We start from the raw sequence: 25,695 nt of genomic DNA on the forward strand, positions 1-25,695 counted from the left end.
GTTTAAGTACTGACGAATTTCTATCTAGCTGTATTTCAGCATTTCATGGTTTTCAATTTCAGTATGTCTACAGAGATATTTACTGCCATTTTATGGATGTAATGGGCCCATCATTGATATAATAGTATTTATTGATTTTCACCATACCTACTCTTATTCGGATTCTAATGGTACAAACTATTGTACACTACCATGAATAAAGTGTTGAATTTGTCCACATATTACAATTCCAAGCAATTACCTTCTACAGCAGTAGATTGAAAGACCTTGGAACCAGATAATCTCTTTGAATTCCATCAATAATAAGATTGCCTCCATATTTCAACAGATCATATTGATTATATTGCATATAATATGTGCCTAAGAACTTCCAGAAGGGTATCTGCCTGTTGCAACAGACACAAAGAATCCTGTGGCATCTTAAAGACTAACAAATTTATTGTGACATAAGCTTTTGTAGACTACTAGACTCTAATCTACATACTTGTCACATAACTCTTTTTACCGTATACCTACCATTACATCCTACAGACAAGTTTGGATCAAACAGACATATATCTATGAACTGTTTAGGTTGACAAGTTACTTTATTTTGGGTGGTGGGACTCAGTTTTCTGCAAACCACTGAGAGCAACTGCAGACTGCAGCAATCAACAAGTGATAGCCAAGGTTTGTAAATGGACTTCAATTAATCAATGTTTTGGTACAATCAATTGACAATAATTACTTTCTATAGAAAATCATTCCAACTGAGATCAGTAATTAGTTACTCCAAGTCAGGGAAGGAAAATTGTTTGGCCCTCATTTTTAAGCAAACTGACCTAATTTGCACCTCACAAACAAATACACTTATTGGAACATAATAATCCCTTCAAATTTCCCATTTCTCTGGGATACAGTTCTCAACTCAAGAAATGTACTAAAATGTGTAAAAAAAAAATATTTAAGAGTAAATACATTCAGAAATGTGTACATTGAGATAAAAACATTTTTAAATGAATTTTTGGAGTTAAAGTCACAGATGTGCAGATTTAGAATGGGTTTATGGGTGAAAAATTGAGACACCAGAAATAAGATTGATTTGTCCATCAGTACTCCAAATGGAATGACTGTAGGTGGACATTTGTATTTGGAATGAGAGTAGCAGCAGCTGCACTTGGCTTTGCAGCCTTATGCAAGGGCAGCACAGTTGTGTAAAGCTTGATAAGGAGATAAGCTTAAATTTGCAGAGATGCTGTAGGAGGACTAAGCTACCGCTGGCTGCTCTATTTACAAACTGAGTTCTAAGCATAACTCAATGGCTTGAACTTAAGCTCCAAAACAGTCAAGAGACAATGTTAGAAAAATCAGTTCATAGTCTGAAATGCATTTAGGCCACAAGCCACAAAACTAACCATTTAAGAATGCTGGTTTTCAGAAAAATAAGGTCAAGCATTAGGCAAGATTAGCAGGGTGCCTTAAGGTAGCTTGCTTAGCAGAGCAGCACAAAGAGAGAAGAGATTTACTTTCATTTAGAATCAAAAGGGCCTACCAGTTCCTTCATTTTAACGGGTGATGATCCACTACCAATTGACAATCAGAAACAGAAAGTAAAGTTCTGGGACTTACAAATAATTTTATTGAAATTTAACAAAATTCAACAAATGCACTTCAAGGCAGAGAAACAAACCATAAATATTTTACACATTTGCCTTCAGGGTTCCTATCCGTATGCTATAGGAGCAGGAAGTGTAGTGCTAGTGGGTTCGGGTCTTCTACACAACCACATATGCACAGAAGAGTAATAAAAAAGGAAATAGAACTTTTTGCTTGTTCCAACAATAGTGATAATATATATATATTTTATTTACACCAACTTTCACATTATCAGCATCCTGTATAAAGCCGTCTTCCCCGAGCCTGACAACAGCTGCCACTCTCAAGAGAAATGGGGCTGCCAGAAAGCACAATGAGAGGGACAGGATCGGTAGGATTATAAAATCCAGGAAGTCTTAACAGCACAGCTACAGTCTCAGTGGGCAATCCAGCCTTTTAGAGAAATGGATTGAAAGCAGCTGCCGGTAGCTCCAGGGAGTCTGCTACATCTTAGGAGAAATTTCAAGCTAGGCAGAAATGAAGCTTTCTCTGGGTACAGGCTCCATTTAGGTTCCAGTAGGAGGGAGGTCCCCAGCAGGATGGATATAAGCACTAGAAGTGGCGGGGGAAATGAAAGCCAACATTGCACAGTTCTTTTCTGACCACAGGGTATTTGCTTGCTCAAAACCAAGACAGCTAGTGAAATAACATAAATTGGGTATTTTAGGAAATTGCAAAGGGTGTCACCACTGAGCCTTTCACTCCCAGTATCTCATGACTATCAAGTCCCATGTAACAGAGAAAAATCTCTATATAACAGAGAAAACTCTCTAGTATGAAGATGCAACAAACAACCCTCACATACAGCAAAGTGCTTCTTCTGAACTAGCTGTGGGGCAAAACTTCTAAACAGCAGGCTTGATATCTGTTGTCAACTATACTGTTCAAGAATAAGGAAGTCTCCTCCCACTGATTTCAGCCTGCAACTCATAAAGCACAATAATGCAGAGGCAGAGCTTTGCTTTCCAATGAGTGTTGCAAACACACCTCCACCCCCGGGATGCTCTTGTTTTGGTAGTGGACACTCCCTTCCCCAATGAAGGATAAAGATGCCAGCTTCCCATCATTACCCAAATGAGATTCAACCAAAAGGTAAGTGACACGTGAAGATGGAGGATGGAAATATGACACGGGGCCAATGCCAACAGCTTATGCTCTTACCCTTTTATGGTTAACGGTATAGTTCTACACCTGTATAGTAATACACAAGTTCTGCATGGAAGAGCAGCTGCAACTCAGGAAGCCACCGTGCACTAAGGAACAATCCTAACATACAACCTTCGACATACAGTTGAAAGGGCGACAGCGAGGCAAATGTGACAGTCGCTGAATAGAGAGCTCAGTCAACATTGCCACTTAAACTCCACCCTGTTTCTAACCTGGTTTGTAGTGCTTAAAAAGGATTCCCATGTAGGTGCAGAGATGACACAAACTTATTGATGCTGCTGGCAGGCACAGCTTTGCACCAGCAAATTTAAACTAAACATTGAGGTAGCAAATGCCTGAAGTGCTCAGAAAGGCAATGACATGCTCCGGGAAGGAAAATATGCTGTGCAATGAACCAACTCTTGCAGCTAACTCGCCCACAATTCGGTTTTAAAGCTTTATATAAATTCTGAGAGTTGGCAGAAAAGGCAGGCATTGCATATGAAACCGTCTTCAAAAGATAAAGAGTGCCTCTGACAGGGTTTTGCCTGTTCAGTTTTCAGCAGCAGGTAGCTCTAAATCTTAGAAGCAAAAACTTGGGAAGGAGAGGCAGGTGTACCACTTCAGCACATATAGCAGCTACCAGTGGTACTCAAGTCAAGTTTGGGAAGTGGCCCTACAAACCAAACATTTCACATTCATACATTGGAGGAAAGGGTAGAGCCCTCCCAACACACATAGCCTTCCTTTAAAGTGTGCTGCATTCTCCCATATCAGGCAATACCTGGCCCAATCCAAAGAGTCAAGGAGACTGTCAAAGGAAGATCACAGTACATTATTGTTTTGTTTTTTTTCCTTTGGAGGAAAGGAGGAGGGGAAGCATACAATCAGGTTGGTAAACATTTTGATCAAAGCAAATATAAGTAGCCTTAGTGCCAACAGCAAAACCTAAGGATTAAAAGGACAGTGTTACCTATTTCTGTTTTAAGAGAGAGAGAGAGAGAGAGAGAGAGAGAGGAAGAAAGAGAAAAAGAAATGTCAGCAGTAAGAATGGAGTGGGGAGGGAAATGGCAATCTGCCTTGAACTCTCCACGTTTTACTCAGAGTAGACCCACTGAAATTAATTACCATGACCAATTCACCATGGTCTATTAATTTTAATGGGAATACTCCCATGTAAAAGCCAGTTGAATACAACCCACTCACAAGATGCAGATTCACAAGAAGGAAGTCTACTTTGGAACGAAACCAGAACCTGTCGACAAACGCCTTCTAAGAGGTGGCCTGTTTGGTAAGGCTCCACAGGAAAACTGCAAGCTCAGATGCTGCTGCTGCCAACAGCCTCTACTGATGTGCCACAGCATAGGAAGAAGTCAGTGGAATTTTCCAAGCAGTGAAGTTGAAAAAGACACTGCCTGCAAAGGAAATAGTGCAACTCACTAGGAAGATATTAGAGAGAGGGGGAGCAAGGCTTGCACATCAGTCTGTTTCAATAGGGAACCCTGCCTTGGACAACTCTGTTAGGTACAGCTCTGTTATCATCCTCCACCCCTCCAAGTACAGTACAGCATTAGATTATTCAGTTATGTTACGTTGAGGAAAGGGGTGGAGAAGCACAAGCTGCTTACTGCTCACCTTTACTCTCATATACAGCATATAAACAGAAACTTCGTTGTCAGCATTTAAAGAATACTGATGGGGAACTCAGAAAGCAGGCCACCTGGTCAGAAAAAGGTGCAGGTCGGTTCTCCATGGTCTCAAGACACTTGGAATCTGTTGCCACCTAAGGCTGATAAAGGGATTTTACTCAATTCAGCAAGGGGGATTTTTTGGAGCAGGTCACTAAACAAGGCCAAACATCTCACGTGACACAGGTCCTACCAACACACATTCCTAGCCAATGCTATTCCTGATTATACGATCCCATGATGCCGTCAGTGCCGTTGCCGTTGCCGCCTCATCCTAGCAGACAAGCTTCAAAGCTAACCATGCGTCTGTGCTCTTGATCCATCACTCTGAAGGGAGACGTGGCTGCCTAGCTTGGTTTACGTGAGGTACAGTAAAACTGGGCAAGTAAGGTGCCTTGATAGCACACACTGACAGTTCACACTGCCCTCCATGGCTCAGACCTCACAGATGATAACAGGGAAGTCCACATGTATCCGAGGGTGCTCCAGTTTCACTATGCCCTGTAAAGAGAAAGATGCAACAAGGATGAGATAATGCCACTTGGAAATCAGGCCAAAAATGATGTGGAATAAAGGGACATGGTGCCAGTCGAGTTAATACAGTTCCTTGCTTAATGACTTCTGGCCCAAAAGCCATACCAAAGCAACTGGGCTATTTGTGTTAGGTCATGGGTATGAACTCTACCTAGAAACTAGACAGGAACAAATTGAGATAAAGGATCAGAAAACTGCATGAGCTGGAAATGTACGGCCAGTTATTTCAATACCTCAAGGACCGTCTCCCTCCATATGAACTGACCTGGACCCTGCAATCATCACCTGAGGTTTTCTTTGTGTGCTCCCTTCACAAGGGGTTCAGAGGGCAGCAACATGAGAATGCAGCCTTTTCTGCAGTGGCTCCCCATTTTTGGAATGCTCTCCCTGGGAAGGTTCGCCTGGCACCTTCAATACATATCTTCAGTCGCCAGGCAAAAACATTTCTCTTTAAGCAGGCCTTTGGCCAATCAAACATTCTATGGCCTTTTAAATGTGTTTGTGAGAAGGAAGTTAATGTTTTTTGCTTTATTAGGTATTTATGTTCAACTCTTGCCCACCATGCCATTTTCCAATGGAACCTCCTTTCCACTGCAAAGTTATTAGGTCCCTATATAGGATTTGTCCTGTAGGTTAAATAGCAGCTGGGGAGGGGGGAAGAGGAGAGATTTGAACAGAAAAGCATTCAGGGGAGTTTTTTTTTTAATATCCCCCCTTCTCAGAATCATGGCATTTACTCAATTTAACCTGCCACCAATCATCTTTCATGCTGCCATCTACTTTGGCCTTAAGTAATTCAGATGTTTTCCATTCTTGCTGAATGCTAATGGAATGGAATGGAGAAAGTCGCCAAGCTTCCAATGGACTAGAAATTAAACTCATCTGATTAAAGCAAGGCTAATAAGTGAGTTTATATGAATTTGGCCAAGTGAAAAAACTTGGATAATCATCTTGGATTAACAAATGGAGATGCTAACAAGCTTCATATATCTGCCTTGTCCCTCTATATGCACAAGCAGACAAACAAGCCAAGAAGCTGCAGTAAACCATAGCTTACAGATAGGTCAGGAGATGAAGGTTTAAAGTTGGCTTCACTGGAAACCATTAATCAACACTTCCCAGTTTGGACATTTAACAGGAAGCTATGTTTAACAATGGCCTGCTGGCTTGTTTGCCTCCTTGCATGAAGGAGGAACAAAGCAGATTTGTGCAAACATGCAAACGCTTGTTCATATCTCAGTTTATTAAGTCAAGATGTGGTAATCTAGGACACGCTGGCTGCATTCAGATTCTTCCAACAATAAATTGATTGGAAGGTATGCTACCTCCAAGTACTGCCTCATAAAACTAACTGGTCATGCATTAGTGGTATTTGACAAACTTGGTCCAGTACTTCTCAAGAGAATTATACGCCACAAGCAATATTGAGAGCCACAGCGCAGAAGTGAAAATATTTCATCACTACTTTTACTTGAAAAATGGCAAATGCAAGATGTTATGGAAGCCTCTAGAAGTCCATAATATAAAGGCATTAGCAAAGAACACCCCCCCCCCCAAGATGCTTATAGAAACAGTAGCCACAGGAAGGTTTTTATAGTTAATGGCTATAAATAGCACCAGATAACCAGACTTGTATTTTCAACTGAACTATATGCATACCCAACAACGTTCCCTGGTGTGCTAGCTACAAGACAGAATCAAGCTGCTCAATGGGTCCACAATCAGGATGGATAGAAGAGTAACCTTTTGTCAAGGCAAAATCAAACCCAGGTTATGACAGCCATAACTGACCCTCCACACTTCCCATACTTGGGTACATCTACAGTGAAGGTTTTACACTTACTGCTTTACAGTTACCTTTTTCCTTATCTTCGGGATTGTAGTGCTCAACAAAAGGTGTCAGAAGTTCTTGAGATAGGCACAGAATCATAGAACTGAAGAGTTGGAAGGGACCCCGAGGGTCATCTAGTCCAACCCCCTGCAATGCAGGAATCTCAACTAAAGCATCCAAGACAGATGACCATCCAATTTCTGCTTAAAAGCCTCCAAGGAAGCAGTGTCCACATACAGGACAGACAACAGAAGAACAAGCCTTCTTTATCCTTCTCTTCTCAAGTGCTGGATCATCATTAAGAGTTCCATTCAAGTGAGCCCAGAACCAACAGAACTTTACACATCATGTTTCCAGCATGAAATTCTACCATATACCAACCAGTGGCATCTACAATTTTACCAAGTCATCACAAGCCATATTACTTTCTGACTAAAATTTGAGGCAGCACTGCCTTGCCTTCTCTGTAATGATAGGGAACCTTGTGACTCCCAAGAATCTGAATTTTTGTTGTTGATGCAAAACACTGTCCATTACAACTGCAGCTTTCTTATCCACTAGTAGCTGTTATTTTCTCCTCTGCTCATTTACACAGCTATAGTCACCAGTATTTTGCACTGGTTTTAACCAGAAGCAGTTCCACAAGCCTCCCAACACATCAGTTCATATTCAGTAAGGCTTGCCTTTTTAGCCTCCTCTCATTCTCACGGTAAACTTTACCCATGATTTCAGCAAGGGCTGAGACTCAATGAGCTACTTTAGACATACCCAATGAAATGTTTGATTTTTCCTCTTCCAACACCAGATACTCCCTCAAGCCATTTGAAACACAAATTCAAACTCTTGGGACCACAGTGCACAGTTCCATGGATCTAGGCCATGTGTGTTTACTACTATGAAGGGATCTTACAAGAACAACATTCGTACCTAACAGCAGTATTAATATTTATTTGGGCCACCTACACAGGTGTGGATGTACAGTAATTCATCCTAAGAATTAGTGCCCCAAGGTTGTGGAACCGCTTCCCTAAGGAAGAATGGCGCTGCTCTCTCTTCTCCTAAATCCAGACAGGGTACAAATTTCACCTATGTTGCAAATCATATGCCTGCTAATTTATGCTATGATATATAATATTATTAAAAACCCGGATTGCTTTGTCTTAAATTATTTTGGTTCAATATGATTAATGTATTTGATCTAAGCTGCCATGAGGTTGCAAAAAAGCAGGATAAAATCATTTCAAACAATAATGAAATATTTATTATGTTCCCATCATTCATTACGAAATCCTCAATAACCCAATATAGAATGTTATGAAAGTGCTCATATTTACTACAATCCAGTTCCAGAAATGAGGCATCTGGGTCTTTTATCACTAGCTCAAAAGAGAGAAATTCAAAGTGGCTGATGTTCTTTCAAGAATGTGACAGTTGCTGAATACAAGAACTTGAACAAGCGTTTTAAAATTAGGTTGTTTTGTCACCATTAAAAAAAATAATCCCAGGGAAGGTTGACAAAGACTCCTAGAACTGCATCTGTAGTGATTTCAAGATGGTCAATACAGAAGCAACCATTGTTGCTGGACAAGATGAAGGCTGGTACTTAGTGTCCCCACAAACAATCAAATCCAGTATTCCAGAAGACAATACAGTGGTACCTCGGGTTAAAAACTTAATTCATTCTGGAGGTCCGTTCTCAACCTGAAACTGTTCTTAACCTGAGGTACCACTTTAGCTAATGGGGCCTCCTGCTGCCACTGTGCAATTTCTGTTCTCATCCTGAAGCAAAGTTCTTAACCCGAGGTACTATTTCTGGGTTAGTGGAGTCTGTAAGCTGAAGCGTCTGTAACCCGAGGTACTACTGTACTATAAAGTTGGCAAGGTAGAAAACCACTTCTATGAAAATTCAAAGGAATCACATGGGAATGACCAACGTGTGGGCCTCCAGATCTCTACCATCATGCCTGACCACTGGCTGGGGTTGATGGGAATCCAGAAATAGCTGGAAGGCAGCAGGTTAGCTACCCTTGGTATAAACTCAGAGACTCTCTTGTTGCTCAGTATCCTCAAGTGTTAGCTTGAAACCACTTTGCAACAGCTCCCTTTTACTTCTGATTGTGTTACCTGAGGTATCAGGTTCTTGTGGATTCTTTTCAGCTTGGCACGCTTTCTCCCATTTTTGGTGACTATTGTCTCCTCATAAAACTCATGGGCAAGGTCACCATCCTCATCGTAATACATAGAGCTGCGAAGAAATGAAAGACATTTAGAAAAAGCTTCAGACAGAAGAAGCAAAAGCAGCTGCTTTTCAAATCTGCGGCTGAGAGCTAGTAGCAAGCCAGCTAGCTGGCAGCTGTTGCTGCCACCCATTTGCTTAGCTCCTCATCCCTTGCACTACAGTAAGGAGAAGGTTAATTGTGAGGGGAAATTCTGCACGACGGTTGTCTAAAAGGAGCAGAAACCATACTACTACTAATCAACCTACTCTCCCAACCAGTATTACCACAGGTTGCCCACCCTTGCACTAATAGTTTACACAGAACAAATGAACTTTTTCACAAAACTCACAGTGAACGCAGTCCCATCAAACAGATGGCAATTCTTGAGATCATATTCCATCCCAGTAATAACATAAAAAGCTGTGTTCTATCAAGTAAGACCATCTAGCTCAATATTATCTACAATGACGGGCATCAACTTTCCAAGGCTTCTGGTAGAGATCTTCCCCAGCCCTACCTGGAGATCTTAGGAATTGACTCTGGGTCCTTCTGTATGCAAAACAGATGCTCTAACACAGTAACATTTTAAGGCATGTGCAGACACATATTGAAGACTACCTTACAAACCTGATTAATTTTTGCCAAGAGTAAAAAGAGAAACACTTGGTGGAACAATTGAAGTGACAAGATGTCAGATTCTCCTCAGGGAGACAGCATTTGATTTAAAACAAGTTTATATCATGGCAAAACCAAAGCGTAGAAAAGTGTCATGGTTGCATTTAAGCAGAATGGGCATTTAACTAGAATTAATCATAATTAACCATGATGATTGATTTCTTAACATATTTATTGGAGGTAAGATGCTGACAGAATTGGATAACCACTTCTGCCACATAAATGCCAACAGCTCCTGACCAGCAACAGAATGGTTAAAACGGTATTTCTGCCACTTTTAAACAACTGCCCAAAGCTTACGAAACTGGAATTCTGTCAAGTCTAAATTTGAACATTCCTCACTAACATACTCAACTGCTTCAGCAAAGCAGTGTTCAGAATTCAGTAACTTTTTCATTTCTTTGCTGTATTGCCACATTCATAGCAGACTGTATGAAAATCCACAGGAATTCTCAGGATACTTTTTTTGGGGGGGAGGGAGGAATGAGAAAATAGAAAATAGCAAAAATGTGCAACTCAAAATGAAAATGACACCTTTGTTTCCGTGATATAGAAATTTTGCAGCCAGTCTGCCAACAAAGGCATTTGATTCAACATCTGGCCAGTTGCCTAGCTAGAATGGAAATACAGATGCCAGTCATTACTTTGGAAGAAGGCAGGCATTCTGGCACAGCTGAAAATTTACTAATTTAAGAGCTGGCAAGGGAACAAGAGTGCAAAAGGACCTAATGGAGGCACTATTTCCCAGCCACTAGAATGCGCTTGTCACATTTCTTGCTATGCTAGTGACTTTACAAGCTCGGAATAAATCTAGGCTTATCCCCACAAACTGGTCCAAAAAACTTTTTAAATTTCTCAAAAAACACCTAGGTGGTTTTACAGAATGGTTTGTTGTTGCCAAATACTTCAGGCTGCAATTCAACATCTACATAAAAACAGTATGAGGTGAGCTTTGGAGCAAAGAGGTGCTATAAAGCAAATGTCAGGCAACAAGGAAAACAGCGTTAGACAGTCTTATCTAAATCCAGGAGGCATGCACAAGGAGATACTATTACCTGGAAGCCAATATTCAGTAGCTGAACATTGCCCCTACCTCCATGAAACCTCTTTGCACCATGATGGCGCGCAGAAAACAAAATCTCGCCCTTTGCCTGGCAAACTCTTCGGTCACCACAACCTTAGAGAGACCAGCTGAAGGCCGGCAGAGCCCTTTAACTACCGAACTTGCAACATGCGCCCACGAGGCTTTCTGCAACGGGGAGGGAGAGATCGAGGAGGAAGACTCCGGACACCACTGCGGGTGGGGGGAGCTGCAAGCGGCACATGTTAGGGACCCAGGGGCGCAAGGGAGGCTTCAGAAAGCGGCCCCAGAAGCGCCAGGCGGAGCCTCTCCCGCGGGAAAGAAAAACCCGCTTTCCCTGGCATAAGGTCAGCGCCGCATCTCCGTCCACTGGATGAGGCGGACGCAAGGGGAAGGAAGCAGCCTGGCCAGTCCCTGCATCGCACCGGGGTCAGGGGTTAGGAAAGTGGACGAGCACCGGGGAGGGTTGAGATGGAGCCCCGCCGCCGCCGCCTCTGCAAGGTCTACGACCAGGTCAGGGCGGCCTCCCTCCCTCGCTTTCCCGCGGCAGCAGCCGGCTTTGCTCTTACCCGCGGCGGGTGAAGACGAAGGGGGTGGCCGAGCAGAGTCCCCGCGCCCGGGCCAGAGCCTGGTCCCCGCCCGGCCCCTCGGAGCCGCCCGGCCCGCCCGAGCCGAAGGGCCAGAGGCCCCGGGACTTGGAGCCGCTGGCGCCCATGGCTCAGAGCGGCCGCATGGCCGGGAAAGGGGAGCGGAGGGAGGGAGAGGAGCCTGCCGGTGCCTCCGGGGAGGCTGCTGGCAACGGCACCTTCCCCACACCGGAAAGCTCCGCCCCTCTCCCGGCGACGCAACTTCCAGTTCCGCCGCCTCCGGAAGTCCGCTTCCAAAAGAAGGTCGAAAGCGCCGCTCTGTAGCGGGGCCGCGGCGTGACGCAACTTCCGCTCCCCTGTGGAGGTGACAGCGTGCTGCCTGTGCAGGGCGAGAGTGGGTGGGGGAAGCAGGATCCAAATTCTCAATAGGACGATTGAGACAGACAGCTATAATACTTCCATCAGAGTCCAGCGCTCAAAACTACACTTCCAACACACCTCTAAGCAAGTGGCAATAGGATTGCTGGCCTCCATTAATGCAAATGCTGCTACAAGCAGACTGATGCAAGTAGCGAGATCAGTATGTGAGTTGGTTTCCAAACAAATTACCTTTCTGGTAAAAAGAAACTGTCATTCAAGAAATTCAGATTACCTATATTATTTTAACAAAGAAATACCCAAATCTGCAGTCCTACTTATTTGTAGCTTCAATGGGCTCACTGGTACACTTCCAATTTCTGTTATGTATGATTTTATGCTGCAATGCTGAAAAAACTTAAGTCAACGGGACTTATTCCTAACTAACATGTTTATGAACAGGTGCAGTGTGATGCAATGTTTGGGGAAAGGTGAAGCCAAAAATGACTTAAAAGTCCATAGCATTTGCATATCCAAGCCAATTTCTATTCCCATAACAATACAAACTGCATCCATGAAAATATATTTAAGGCTGAGATGTAAACAAAATTGTCTTCCACACTCTCTCTCCTCAGTTACTAGGGCTGCACTGAAAATTCACCTCTTTTAATCTTCAGGCCGAAAGTGTATTTCAGAGGCAGAATGTATCTCTCATACCCTAAGTTATGCAAAAATTCCTATTCACTGGCATTTTCCCCCCTTGATCTTTTACATCTCCCTCTCTTACACTGGGTTGTCAGCTTGATAATATAACCACACAAGGAAACCAACCTGAAATGGGAACCACATAATGAACTGGATGTCATTTTGGAAGCAGTAATGCTTTTGAATACCAACTAGTTGCTGGAAACCACAAGAGGGGAGAGTACTCTTGAGCACAAATCCTGCTTGTGGGTTTCTCAGTGATCTGGTTGGCCACTGTCAGAAGATGCTGGGCTAGATGGGCCATTGGCCTCATCCAGCAGACTCCTATGATGTTCATACACTATATAGCCTGATTTGGCTATGCCATCACTAGTAAGGACAAACAAATCCAGTTCAGAATTGTCCTTGAATTGGGTAACTCTTTTAAGTCCTTTCACAGAATACATTTTCCTGTTGTTGAAAACGGAGGTGTATTGAAGTGCTCTGTGAGAATCACATGCACAATGACCCATGCTTTGGCTATAAAAATCTAGTTCACAAGTTATTGGGACTGAAAAATAATTTTGCCAGCAGGATGGTGCCCAACACACAAGCTTGACAAAGAGCAACCCATTAAGTACAGAGGAACTGCATGGCCACAATCTGACAAGGGGAAAAAACGTGTCTTTGCAGCACTGAGGTATGGATGACACTGTCTCTGGTCCTTAGAGAGTCTTTGATATTCTAGGGTTTATGTGCAGTCTGCTGTGACTTCAGCAGACCACTTTGGTAGCCAGCAGCCACACAAGATTTTTGTTTTGCAGATGATATTTGTTAAGTACAGTACACTATCTTGCCTAGGCCTGGACTACAAGGTATGAAAAAGAAATAGTTTTATTGTTTTTCGAATGTGTCTTTTTATATTTTATCTTATTGTACCTTTGGCTATGAAGTGTTTATAAATCTGCAAAATGAAATAAATAATATGAAATGGCTTGTGGATCCCAATGTACCTGATAACATTATTGGAAGTAGGCACCAAGGTAGTTGTGGGAGATATAATAGGCTTATTAACCAATAAATACATGGATTTACAGAACTGCATCAATATCTTCTGCATGTGATGTCCTGTGGGGTCTTGAGGGCTCAACAACTCTCTGTTCTAAGGAAGGCATTCTGTTTAGGGGTCACCTATTCTGCTTCAATTCCAGAGTTAATAGTCACCTTAATACAAACTAGGGACGCGGGTGGTGCTGTGGTCTAAACCACCGAGCCTAGGGCTTGCCGATCAGAAGGTCAGCGGTTCGAATCCCCGCAGTGGGGTGAGCTCCCGTTGCTCAGTCCTAGCTCCTGCCAACCTAGCAGTTCGAAAGCATGTCAAAGTGCAAGTAGATAAAAAAGGTACTGTTCTGGCAGGAAGGTAAACAGCATTTCTGTGCGCTGCGCTGGTTTCGCCAGAAGCAGCTTAGTCATGCTGGCCACATGACTTGGAAAAACTGTCTGCAGACAAAACATCGGCTCCCTCGGCCAGTAAAGCGAGATGAGCACTACAACCCCAAGAGTCGTTCGTTACTGGACTTAACTGTCAGGGGTCCTTTACCTTTAAATACAAACTGCTTCTTGCTTTGAAATATAGTTTGGGTATCAGAAGGGGCAATCAGCAACAGAAAATGTTTTGAAAAGTAAGGATTGCATTTTAGAGATTCTCTCATTGGCATCTACACCAAACTGAAACCATCCTAGGATGCTGTAATTGAAAGCTGTGGTGGACCCTGACTTGACCCTAATCTATCATATATCTACATTTTGATTTCATACCAACTGTTGGATGTCCTTTTTGAAATCTGAGAGATGGGTGGCAAAGGGCCAGAGTTAGGAGCACAGAACAGGAGTACAGTCTTGGTGGGAGAACTGCATTTTCCACTTATACTTCTCTAGTTTATCGACTGTGGAATGACCTTATTGTCCCAACATAATAGTAGTTCTCAAACACATAGTACACCACGCATTTCTCACCCCTGAATCTTTTATTGAATTGTATACAAGCAGCACCATTCATAACTTGAGCCCCCAAGGTTTTTAATCCATTGGATTCTCAAGACAGATAACAAGACAGTCCTGATTTGAAAAACTACTCTTCAGAAGGGTTGGCCAAGACTGGGAGGTCCATTTTCCTTTGGATACCTGGTCTGGAGAGTGTTTCAGAGTTTAAAAAGAACAAAACACTTATTGCAGTACAAATACCCCCTCCACCAATGTTCAACTACTACACACAGACAGTTTTATTTCCTGCCAGGTCGTGCCCAAGTCAAGGTTGCCTTTCAAGACATACACCAATGCCTCTCATGCATGTCTATGAGAGATTGCAACTTATAAAGGAGGGTGGCCAAAGCTATGGTTGCCTTCAGCAGAAGAGAAATCTGAATCCTGATGATGTTACATCCCTGGTTTTCAGATTTTTTATAACTAGAGACAAATTCTGTCTGGGCAATAAAAAGTGTCTCTCTGTTCCTTCTTCCATGGGTTATTTGGGGGTCCTTGATCACTGCTCTTACCAAACTATTCTATATTTATATTGTTTTTTATAGTCATTTTTTTCTGAGGAATCAACCATAGTCCAAATATCATTTCTAGATACTATTTTTATTGCAATTATGGTGCATTTTGGTCTGCATGTCCTTTCCTATGTATCAGAAAAATAATCAGGAACTCTGCCTTTTCTTTGGGTTCTGCTAATCAGACTTTCCTTTGGCATTTGTTGATTCTGGTTCAATTACTCTTGACTCCCATTCAGATCCATCTGAGATGGGAGTCAACAGACTTTTTCTTCATTGTTTTTTATGACCACAGTCTGAGCAAAGTCCATATAGGCAGGTAGTTCTATTCTGCTAGCAGTCTTACTGTTATATGAATCAGTATCAATCTCAACAAATAAAGACATGATTGAACATATAGATCAATCCATGGGCCTTCAAAGTTTGATTCCGATAGAAATACAAAAATTGTATTTTGAAGCAAGGTGCTTGCTAAGGCCACCTCCCTTCTTGGAAATACATCAGAGTTTGAGGCCACTTTGATTTATTTTGCTTATGTTAAATCTCAAGTGATCTTTGCACCAAGTCCACATAACCCTCATTTGGACACACTGTAGGTATAAAAGTGGCATTAGCATCCTGGCACTTTGAAAGTAGCTGCTGTAGCAAGGCTACTCAAATTCTCATCTTCAAACACATCCCACAGGCACTTCCTTACTTCCCCAACTGATCCCATTGCATCATGCATGCAACATCTGTATTAACCACTCACTCCATGGAGAGCACACACACATGCACCAGTCACGGGCTCACAAACCCCTGTTGTCCCTTCCCACCCTACGCCCCTCCAGAGATACATTCAACCCACACAATCGCAGGATCGCTTCACTCGTAGTCTTCTTGGCTTCACCACTTCTCTGCATCTGGCATCTTATATTTACTGGAGTGCTGGGTCTGGGATGGAGCACCTCGTCAACCTGGTGTGCGGGCGGCCAGAGCCTCTTGCATCTTTTGGCGGCAATGGGAATATTTCTGCAGGATTTGTCGAATATGCTCTTCCTCTTCACGCTGCAAGATACGCAGGAAGTTCTGTAGCTCAGGCATACTAAAGGCATCCCACTGCAGAAAAATGTGAAAAGGAAGTAGTGACCACAGTGCTGATGGCACCTGTATTAGTATTACAGTCATGAGCTCAGTGGTACTCCAGGTAGAAGCACAGCTTTACTGGTAAGGAGGGAACCTAGACTTGTGGCAAGAGGTCAATGATGAATGCATGTAGAACAAGGCAGAAAAATAGCCAGAGTGTGTATAAGGGTGGTATATCTGGATTTCACAATGCTCCAAGATTCAGGAACAATACTGAAACAGGACTGCACAGATAACTAGCATTTTCAAGATTTCAGGAAAGATTTTAACCTAAAGTAAGCATTTGTTATTGCAAATGCTAAGATGCTATGAACAGTGTAGAACAGATCCATTTGTAATTCATTTTCCCATGTTATACACTCTTGACCGTGGGAATTAATTAATCAACAGTGTCTATGAGTAGTTCAGGAACTATGTTCTACCACATTATTCCATTATGTTAGATTTTTTCTACCATGAACATCACCTTTAACAGCTCTGCTCTACAATCAATCTTGTTCTACAATTAACTCCCTGGGTCATTTTCAATGGGGCAATAAAGTGTCATCAAGCCACGATGTTTGAATTTTTAAATCATGCTCTAGAGAATATTCTTTTTTTTTACCGAAGGTTCAGCCCTTAACTTAAAAACCCCTCAAGCTCCCATCTATTAGAATGTATCATGTGTCAACATGAAACAAGAACAGATAGCATGTATGCTGCTGCTTTTGTTCATACTTATAAATTAGCCATAGTTTTTTTCCTGAAATACATTAAATCAAAAGGTGTTATGATCCCCAGCATTAATTGGCATCCAGTTCAGCATGTTTGACTTCAAGTTTTTCCAACCATAAAACTCAACTATTTGATTGGGGGAAAGGCTGGAATAATTTAATTCAGTTTAAATGCTTTGTTTGAACCAAAGCTTTACTCAAAAGGGCCTTTTTTTACTGGAACAAATGTAAATATTTTAAGGGATGACAAATAGCACATATTGCATCCCTACATACCCCAATTTTTAAAAAAAGAAAAATAATGTAGCACTGGCAGCTGTTACTAATTTTTGCAAACCCACAGAGCTGTGCACCATGTATGTTCAAGGTACAACTTCCTGACAGAGTACAAATTTGTATCCACTGATTATGTTAAAGAATACATTTTTAGAAATGTAATGTTTTCTGCAAGAAAAATAATTGTGGTGAAAAAGTTTCTACTCTGTATCACTAGTTAAAGCCAACCACACAACTGGAACTAGGAGCATGAGTGCCCTTCTTTTATCTACTGAGATAAAGATAAGTTAACTTGATAGCAAATATTATAGGCTTTGTCAGTTCTGCATAACTTGACATGGAAACTCAGACAAACCATAATAATAATAATAAATTTTATTTATATCCCGCCCTCCCCAGCCGAAGCCGGGCTCAGGGCGGCTAACAAACACAAATACTCACATTGACTTCTCCAGTTTCATTTTCCTTCAGGACAAAGCTCAGTGCTTTTTCACTAGGACCAGCTAGTAGCCGGAGACGCAGGGGCTGCTCCTCATCAGAAAGCTTGCGGAGATATACTGACACACAAGAACATTAGAAGTGGAATTAAATGAAGAACTCAATCACCCTGACTCTGTATAACAGTCACCTGGACAAATCAGATTGGCCCTTGTTTACTTTAAGCAGTCTATTTTTTGCCAGCAGAGGGTGCTGTTAATCTACTAGTTTTCCATTTCCATTTCTTTTAGTAAGCAGTGCTGCAGGGAACAGGTCAGGAAAAGCCGATGTAAGGAAGATTCAGCTTTTCTTCCTTCCAGCCTGCCTCAGTCAGCAGCAACATAAAATGATGAGACACAGTCTAATACAGACCTATAATTAACAATAATGAGAATACAGTCTTATATAAAGCTTCTCTGCTACATCAGCAGAAACTTCAAAAATGAAGTCAGAACTATATTTAGAATCGTCAGTAGAAAGTGAACAAACTTGCTCTGTATGATTTACGGACTGCTTTCTCTCAACCTCTTCTTATTCTAGGACTAATTGCTAAGATTACATCACTTGGCTTCAGACAATGTATTAATAAATCAGCTTCACAAGTAAGTGCAAAAATTAAGGGCCCACAAAATTTTACTAGCCTCTTTGCTCATTAACACTTATGTTAGTTGTTCACTGCACTCTAACAACCTAAGCAAAGAAATGAACTTCTTCCCATCTGATAAAACCTTCCTTTCCTGGCCAACTGGAACCAATTTTTATTTGCTGCAGGTTACTAGGCAAGCTGCTGTTTAGAAGTCTGCAATATGTTACATGTTGGCTTCTCAAAAAACTGGGAAGGGGGAGATCAGGTACCTTGGTCATCCTTTTCTGTTCTCTCAAAGAGGGCAAACTTGCGGGGATTGTCAACTACCATGAATTTCTTCAGCAGAGCTTCAATGACCTCACTGGCACGTGTACAAGAAATTAAATGCAGGTGCTTGATTGTGTCCTTGGGTAGGTAGAATGAGGTGCGCCGCTTTACTGCCTGGCTGCGTGAGGAGCACTTCCTGGTGTCCTGGATAGAGGGCGCCTTCTTATTGGCAGGTACTGAGACAGGCCGTATCAGCTTTAATTGCACCTTGATGAAACCAGTGTAGGAACCATCTTTGTTCTGTAGGAGCAGAAGTACAGTAAGCATTGCATGAGGGTCACATGGTTGTAAAAGTAAGAATAAAAACAGGCTACAAGTCAGTGTCTCTGAGAGGCACAGAAGCCAAAGTTAATTCTCACAAACCTTGGAATGAACAGGGTTTTTCTACAAATACAGGATGCTATCAAAACAGGGATGGAATATGCTTGCGATGATTGCTATACAGTAGTTTTCATTTTAAGGATTACAATGATGGGACAGCAAATGCAGACATAGGCCTCCGAAGCTCAGCTACCAAGTTATACAGGTAAAACTCCCAACCTAGCAGTTCAAACGTATACCAGCGCAAGTAAAAAAATAGGTACCGCTGCGGCTGGAAGGTAAATGATGTTTCCATGCACTCTGGTTTCCATCACTGTGTCCCGTTGTGGCAGAAGTGGTTTAGTCATGCTGGCCACATGACTTGAAAAAACTGTCTGCAGACAAATGCCAGCTCCCTCAGTCTGAAAGTGGAGATGAGCACTGCACCCCATAGTCAAATTCGACTGGACTTAACCATCCAACGGTCCTTTACCTTTTAACCTTACTACAAGGGCTAAGAATTATATGTCTCCTGAAACTTACCAAGCTCATGAAGAGGTTGCTGTTGATCTGACTGTTGTATTCTTTTATCCTTTGCTCAATCTCAGTTTGGGACAGAACTGGCTTGTCCCAGTCGATCTGTTCATCCTGCAGAAGAGTAGGTAATCTGGAATTAGTTTTCAATGCAATCCCACAAATATAGTTCATTTCCCTTCATGGGAAGTTAAACCAACATTTGTTTAGCTACAAGTGATCAAGTAGTGCAGTGGATCAGACCTTGTATAAATTATGGAGGTGGTGTCAAGAGAAACTACAAGTTTCAGGTGAAGCTTTCTACATGCCAGTCCTCACCACTCCTTAGCTTGCTTTGGGGTTGAATGAACTCATTATACCAAGAAACAAAAACTTCCTGATTTCCATTCTCAGCTTCGAATGGTAGATTACAAAATCCTTGTGTGCAAACAAATCATATGTGGGTGTGAGAAGAGGCTGATAATCACATCATGCCTGCTTGGTGTTACACCACCCCAGAAACATGACTGTACATTGGCCCCATGATTAATATGCAACACCCAAGGATCAGAATTCTCTTACCATTAAAAAGGCTACAAAGTAGACTTATGCTGTACCTGCAAACTGCAGCATCTAACCACACCCTGAATTCCCAGAAGCTGCAAGAATAGGTATTCAGAACAATAGGGGTTACCAGTGTGGCACACATGTGCCTGCAAGGGCCTTTCTTGTACCCACTGGGTCCCCTCCTGCACTGAAATGAAGGCATGAAAGAAGTATTCTTACAGACAGTGAAACCCCCCCTCCTTTGAATAATAGAATGCCGTATCTGCTGGCTTTCACAGTGTTGCAAAAATAATTTTTGATTTTTGGTAGGACACATACAGGGTGGTCTGTCATGAAGAGAAGCCACCATACAAAAAGTCTGCTTCAGTACACCAAAAAAGGCAACCACCCTTCTTGTGAAGCACTTGCTTTACTAATGCAGAGACCAGGGTTCTCTATTTAGAGCCAAACATCTACTCTCAAACATGCAGAAACGGAAGCAACACTTTTCAAAACATTTACTTCAAACTGAATTATGGAGAATTACATTGAGATACAGTTTCACCTCAAGGATCTAGCTCTACCTCAAATAGGTACTTTGGCATTATGCACCATGGTGGTAATTCCAAATGGTTTCCACGTAAAGTAAACCCACTATGGTTTACGTTGCTAATACATGGAACAGGCATCCGACTGAGATTAAAAGGTAATGGGGCTCTCAGAACAAAAAGGATCAACAGAGCCAGCTTCTTAAAAGACATTAACTTCTGACATTAGTAACTTAATACAGTATAGCCCTCAACCCACTGAAAGTCATGAATCTGTGTAATAAAAAGTTTGCTTTAATATGTACATTGTAGCACCTCTACAGAAGAGAAACTTCCTTCTACAGTACCTCTAGAATTACATGCTCAAAATGAGCACCCTTCTACATACACACCCACAACCAGTTTCTCTTTCAAATTTTCAGAAGCGAATTGCTCATGGTTGCATCAGCCTCTTTTCCTGTTGACATCACTCTTTTTGGTGGGGGGAGGGAGATTGTAGGGAATTCCAGATGAGCTCACCAAAAACCAATCAGAAATCTCCAGGGATTACTGGGAGCCACTTCCTTTCCCACTGCATGAGTAACCACATGAGCAAAAGGAAATGGGAGAGATCAGCTCCTATTCTCCCAGGGTCTCCTTCACAGAGGAGACCTATGAATAAAGCAATATGCAATCCTCTACACAGTATACATATAATACAAATCATTTTAGCTGGAGACATGGGAGCCAAGCAATAATAATGCATTTGTGAGGCACTGACAATGTTTGTTATATGACCTTATATACTACTTCTAAAAAAATAACCCAGGACATCTTTTATTGATAAAGATGTATATTCATAAAAATACTGTTAATTAGAAAATGAACACAAACATCAATCACAATAGCAAGAAAAGGAAGCATGAAGATAAAATTATCAAAAGCAGTTCTAAGATTTCATCATATCTTAACAGCCTGAGAAAAGCCTGGTGCTTCAAAAACAAGTTAAGGCACCAGGTAAGAAGCTCTCATTACTACTAGTCTTACCTCATTTGGTGGTGTGACCCTAAGGAAGGTGTCCAAGGTAGATCACAGCACACAGGCACGTTGGTGGGGTCATATATTGTTGGCAACCTGGGCCCATGTTGTGTGGAGTTTTGGAAGTAAAGCACCATCTCTTTGAATCATGTACAGAAATTAACCATGAGCCAGTGCTGGTCTTTAAGCAATAGCATGCCCTTCACATGGCCCGTTAGCAATCTTGTGGCTCTATTTTGAAATAGCTTGATAATACTTAAGCCACAGGAACAACTCCCAGGAATTAGTTCTCCCTTTGAAATTTAAGTAGTTTGAGAGACTGTTTGCAAAGGAAAATAGACTGGCATTTTTTGGGCACACCTCATGTAAATATGTGCTAAATTCAGCATTACAATTTAAGAGTTGTACGGCTAATACTTGCAGAAGAATGGTACTTGGCCTAGAAAACCTGGCTGTGCGATAGCTCAAGACATTACAACTTGCCTGCCTACTGGCAGGTCAATCTAGAGACAACTTATTTTACCATTTAGCTGAAATGGAAAAATCCTTCTGATTTCCAATGTTTAAAACAGAAGTGGGGAACCTCTAGCCCATGAGCCAAATTTGGCCTGGCAGAGGTCCCAATTTCATTTTCCCAAACCATGGCCACTTGCCCCACATCTGACATCATATGTGATGTCAAGTGTGGGGCAGGTACAGATGCAGCTGATCCTTGCAGAACAGCTGCATTGATTGAGTGACTAAGTTCCCATGGGAAACTTGACAGCACAGCAAATTCCTGCAGAAAGCAGCTTTACCAGCTATATGTTTGGCGCTGGCAAGCGCAGGGCTGGCAAAACCCCTTGCACTGCAGTTCCCAAATGCCTGACATCCTGCTAACATTTTAAAAACGTGTGATGGACTTTGACAGGTGGATGGGACACCCGGCATACCAATCATCTGGTGTTATAATGACTTCAAGTGATTTACAGATGGCTTGTTCTGCCCAGGGGGTAGGGAGTGATAGGAATCTGGGCCAAAAAGGTTTCCCACCCCTGGATTTAAACCATGAACTTTCAGCTCCAAGCATCCCATTCTCTGTTGGCAGGTAGTTGTTGCCCAGGCACTTTTAGCTGGCTCTTTCCATTAATTTTCTTACTCCTAAAGCAATGTCACATACCACTAAGCCATATTCACAGGTGTGGTGAAACAAAGTCCATTTCTGTGCCATATAAAACTAGTGAGCACTGTGAATTACAGAATAATGTATTGCCACTTGGTTCACACAATGCATGGCTTGCAAAACAACAATGTACCCTCTAAATCTAGATGAGTTCAAAGTACAGGGCAGATATTCCATGTGCTAGAATCATCGGCACTATAAATTTTTTCTGTCAATTTAATTTTGCTTTGTTTCTATCCATGCTTTTTATATGGCTTCTATAGCTATTATAGGTAGTATATTACAGAGTAGTAGAGGAGGTGCTTGCAGTCTTCTCTGTTTCAACTGCCCTTCTTTGCCTGCCAAGGCAAACTACCAACTGCCTTTGGAAAGGATACCAGGAAAGTGAGTAAGAAAGGTGAAATGAAGTATGCCCCTGCTTCAGCTGGAGTCATCCACTACTAGGTGCCCTGTGGGAAGGATCCTTATGGCTTGGTATTTGTTAATTTTGATTACTGTGTGTGCGTGTTAATATGCATTGATGGTACTTGTAAATAATTTTGGAAGGATTTGTATCCTGAAAAGTGTAATATAAATAAGTGTAACAATAACAGAGATGGGGCGCCTCCTTTCCCAAGCAGAATCAGGAACAGAATCAGTGCCATGCTACAAGTGTGCCTCACAACACAATCTGTATGACTTACTTCTTCAAGAGAGTCCTGGGGAGATACTCTACTTACCTGGTTGAAATCATCTGCCTAGTCAGCATACTCATTTATGTAGTATTCATATTTTACAAGCATTTTAAAAGCTTCCAACCCATCCCCCACAACCCATTTTATGGCTGAAGAACCAAGGTCAAGAGTTACTTTTCCAAGATCAGAGCTTTCCAAACTATGTGTCACAGTGTGTAGGTGTGTCACGCAAATGCTCCCCATGCTCCTCCCAGGGCTGGTACCCTTTATCTTTACATTGCTAGTAAAACTGAATTACTGTGTCACGAAATTATGCATGTCTAAAAAGTGTGTTACCAACATGAAAGGTTTGAAAAGCTCTCATATAGATGAATCCTTCAGAGCTAAATTGTTTATCATATCCCTTCAACAACAACAGGATTTGCCATACTAGCTATATAGCAATATTTGCAGCACATTCAGCTTAAGGGCAACATGTTATTCTACTTAACAGACTCTAGAAAACTGCCACATTAGCTCTTTTTCTGACATAAAAAAGGTAAAGATAAAGGACCCCTGACAGTTAAGTCCAGTCGCAGACAACTCTGGGGTTGGGGCGCTCATCTTGCTTTGCAGGTCAAGGGAGCAGGTGTTTGTCTGCAGACAGTTTTTCCGGGTCATGTGGACAGCATGACTAAGGTGCAACGGAACACTGAAACCAGAGCAGCGCACGAAAACGCCGTTTACCTTCCCACCGGAGCGGTACCTATTTATCTACTTGTACTTTTAGTGTGCTTTCGAACTGCTAGGTTGACATAAGGCGGCATCAAAAGGATAGAACAGATTAAATAGAACTACAGTACTAATTATCCTAAGCCCTCTACATGTTCTTGCATTCTCCCAATCAACTCTTCCGCTGTCTTATACCAATTGTTACATCCCACAGCAGCAGGAAAAACATTTACGTTCATACTAAGTCCCAAGGAACAATTTTGGGATTTTAATTATTTTATTTTATATTTACCAGGGAATGGGAAATAGCCAGCAAATTATTTGATCTAGCTTCCTCTTCAACAAGGAGATGTTTCCTAGGAAGTAAACAATGCCACCCTCTTCTTGCTGCTCATCAGTTAACTAGGCACAAGATTAGAGTAGCAGTGAGTTCTACAGAAAAAAAATCTCTGTTTAAACCTGCCATGCACCACTCTACAGGAGCTTACATGCAAACTGACAAATCCAGCAAAGCCTGGATTGTGGGAAGCTGGGTGTATTGGGGTGGAGAGCATTTCCTACGAATAAAGTTTTGACCCAAGGAACAAAATGGGAAGTTGCTGTATCCTGTGGAAAAGAGCAAGAGGAAATCTGCAAGGGTGGAACCAACAAAGGGGAAGATGGCTCTAGATAGGATGGGAAGGGCAGCTCCTGCTCCCCCAACACACACAAGGTAAACAAGTCAAATTTGGGACACAGGCATCCTGTTTACAACACAAAGAGCCATCTCTAGGACTCAATCCTATTATACAATTTAGAGTATACAATTTTTTAAGTGAAGGTACTAATGATGTGCAAATGCCATAAATCACAGCTGGGATACTGTAACTGAAGCAATCCAGAATTAACTACCTCAGAGTTGCTTAACAATCATTATATTATATATAAACATGAGCCAACACTGTCTAATGGGCAGTGTTACCTCAGACCTAGCGTGCTCAGGCACAGATACCAAGAACAGACCATGTCCTGTGAGACAACTTCCAAATCAGATTCCTTCCATTTTGACTATTTGACACTTCAGTTAGTCTAAAATGCAGCTGCCAGACTTCTAAGTGGGACTGACTCAGAGGAACCCAGCTTGAAACTGCTATACTAAAGGCAGATTCATTTCCAAGCACAATTCAAAATGCAAGTTCTGCTTACTTTTAAAGCACTATGGTTTGTGACCTGTGGGCACCTTAAGTACCACTTTATATTAAAATGTGCCCATGCACTGAAGTCTTTGCCACAGAATATTATAAGGTTGATGATAACCAAAGAGAAGGTATTCTCAGCTATTGCACCATTATCTTTGGAAGCTGTCCCACATGTTCTTGTGGGAATAAATTAAGTAAGGATTATAAAATTTAAAAGCACCAAAGATATACCGTATTTTGCGCCCCATAAGACGCTCCGGCCTATAAGACGCACCTAGTTTTTTTGGGGGGAAATAAAGAAAATTTTTTTTATTCCCCCCCCAGGTGCGGGGCTGGAAGAAAAAGGTCGGGGAACAGTGGGAAGGCACGCTCTGCCTCCCCGCTGTCCCCCGAGCTTGTGGGGCTGGCGATGGAGAGAAGTGCACCAGTCCCGGGACGGCAGGCAGCTCTGTGCCGCCATCCCGAGCGGGGCGGGACTTAGCGCCCCGCTCGGGATGGGGCGTAGACCTGCCTGCCGTCCCGGGACGGCAGGCAGCTCTGTGCCGCCATC

At 42.2% G+C, this 25,695-nt stretch overlaps 2 protein-coding genes across 4 annotated transcripts in view; both read right to left on the reverse strand.

Annotated features, from left to right (window-relative positions):
* Positions 1 to 1,595: 1,595 nt before the first annotated feature.
* On the reverse strand, positions 1,596 to 11,654 carry TUSC2 (tumor suppressor 2, mitochondrial calcium regulator). The gene is made up of 3 exons (XM_082214785.1): positions 11,379 to 11,654; positions 8,959 to 9,079; positions 1,596 to 4,970 (listed from the first exon to the last, which is right to left on the reverse strand). The coding sequence occupies exons 1-3, from the start codon at positions 11,522 to 11,524 to the stop codon at positions 4,905 to 4,907; spliced, it is 333 nt and encodes a 110-aa protein (XP_082070911.1). The 5' UTR covers positions 11,525 to 11,654; the 3' UTR covers positions 1,596 to 4,904.
* Positions 11,655 to 14,445: 2,791 nt separating this feature from the next.
* The window catches only part of RASSF1 (Ras association domain family member 1), a 29,366-nt gene continuing 18,116 nt past the window's right edge, over positions 14,446 to 25,695 (reverse strand). For all 3 annotated transcript variants that reach the window (XM_082214577.1, XM_082214579.1, XM_082214578.1), the window contains 4 exons: positions 19,340 to 19,444; positions 18,439 to 18,736; positions 17,548 to 17,663; positions 14,446 to 16,090 (listed from right to left, as the gene is read on the reverse strand). In XM_082214577.1, coding sequence (XP_082070703.1) covers positions 15,944 to 16,090; positions 17,548 to 17,663; positions 18,439 to 18,736; positions 19,340 to 19,444 — 666 coding nt within the window. In that variant the 3' untranslated portion in view covers positions 14,446 to 15,943. The remainder of the gene's footprint in view (positions 16,091 to 17,547; positions 17,664 to 18,438; positions 18,737 to 19,339; positions 19,445 to 25,695) is intronic.

The sequence above is a fragment of the Podarcis vaucheri genome, assembly GCF_965113315.1.
Source record: "Podarcis vaucheri genome assembly, chromosome: 2".
Lineage (NCBI taxonomy): Eukaryota > Metazoa > Chordata > Lepidosauria > Squamata > Lacertidae > Podarcis > Podarcis vaucheri.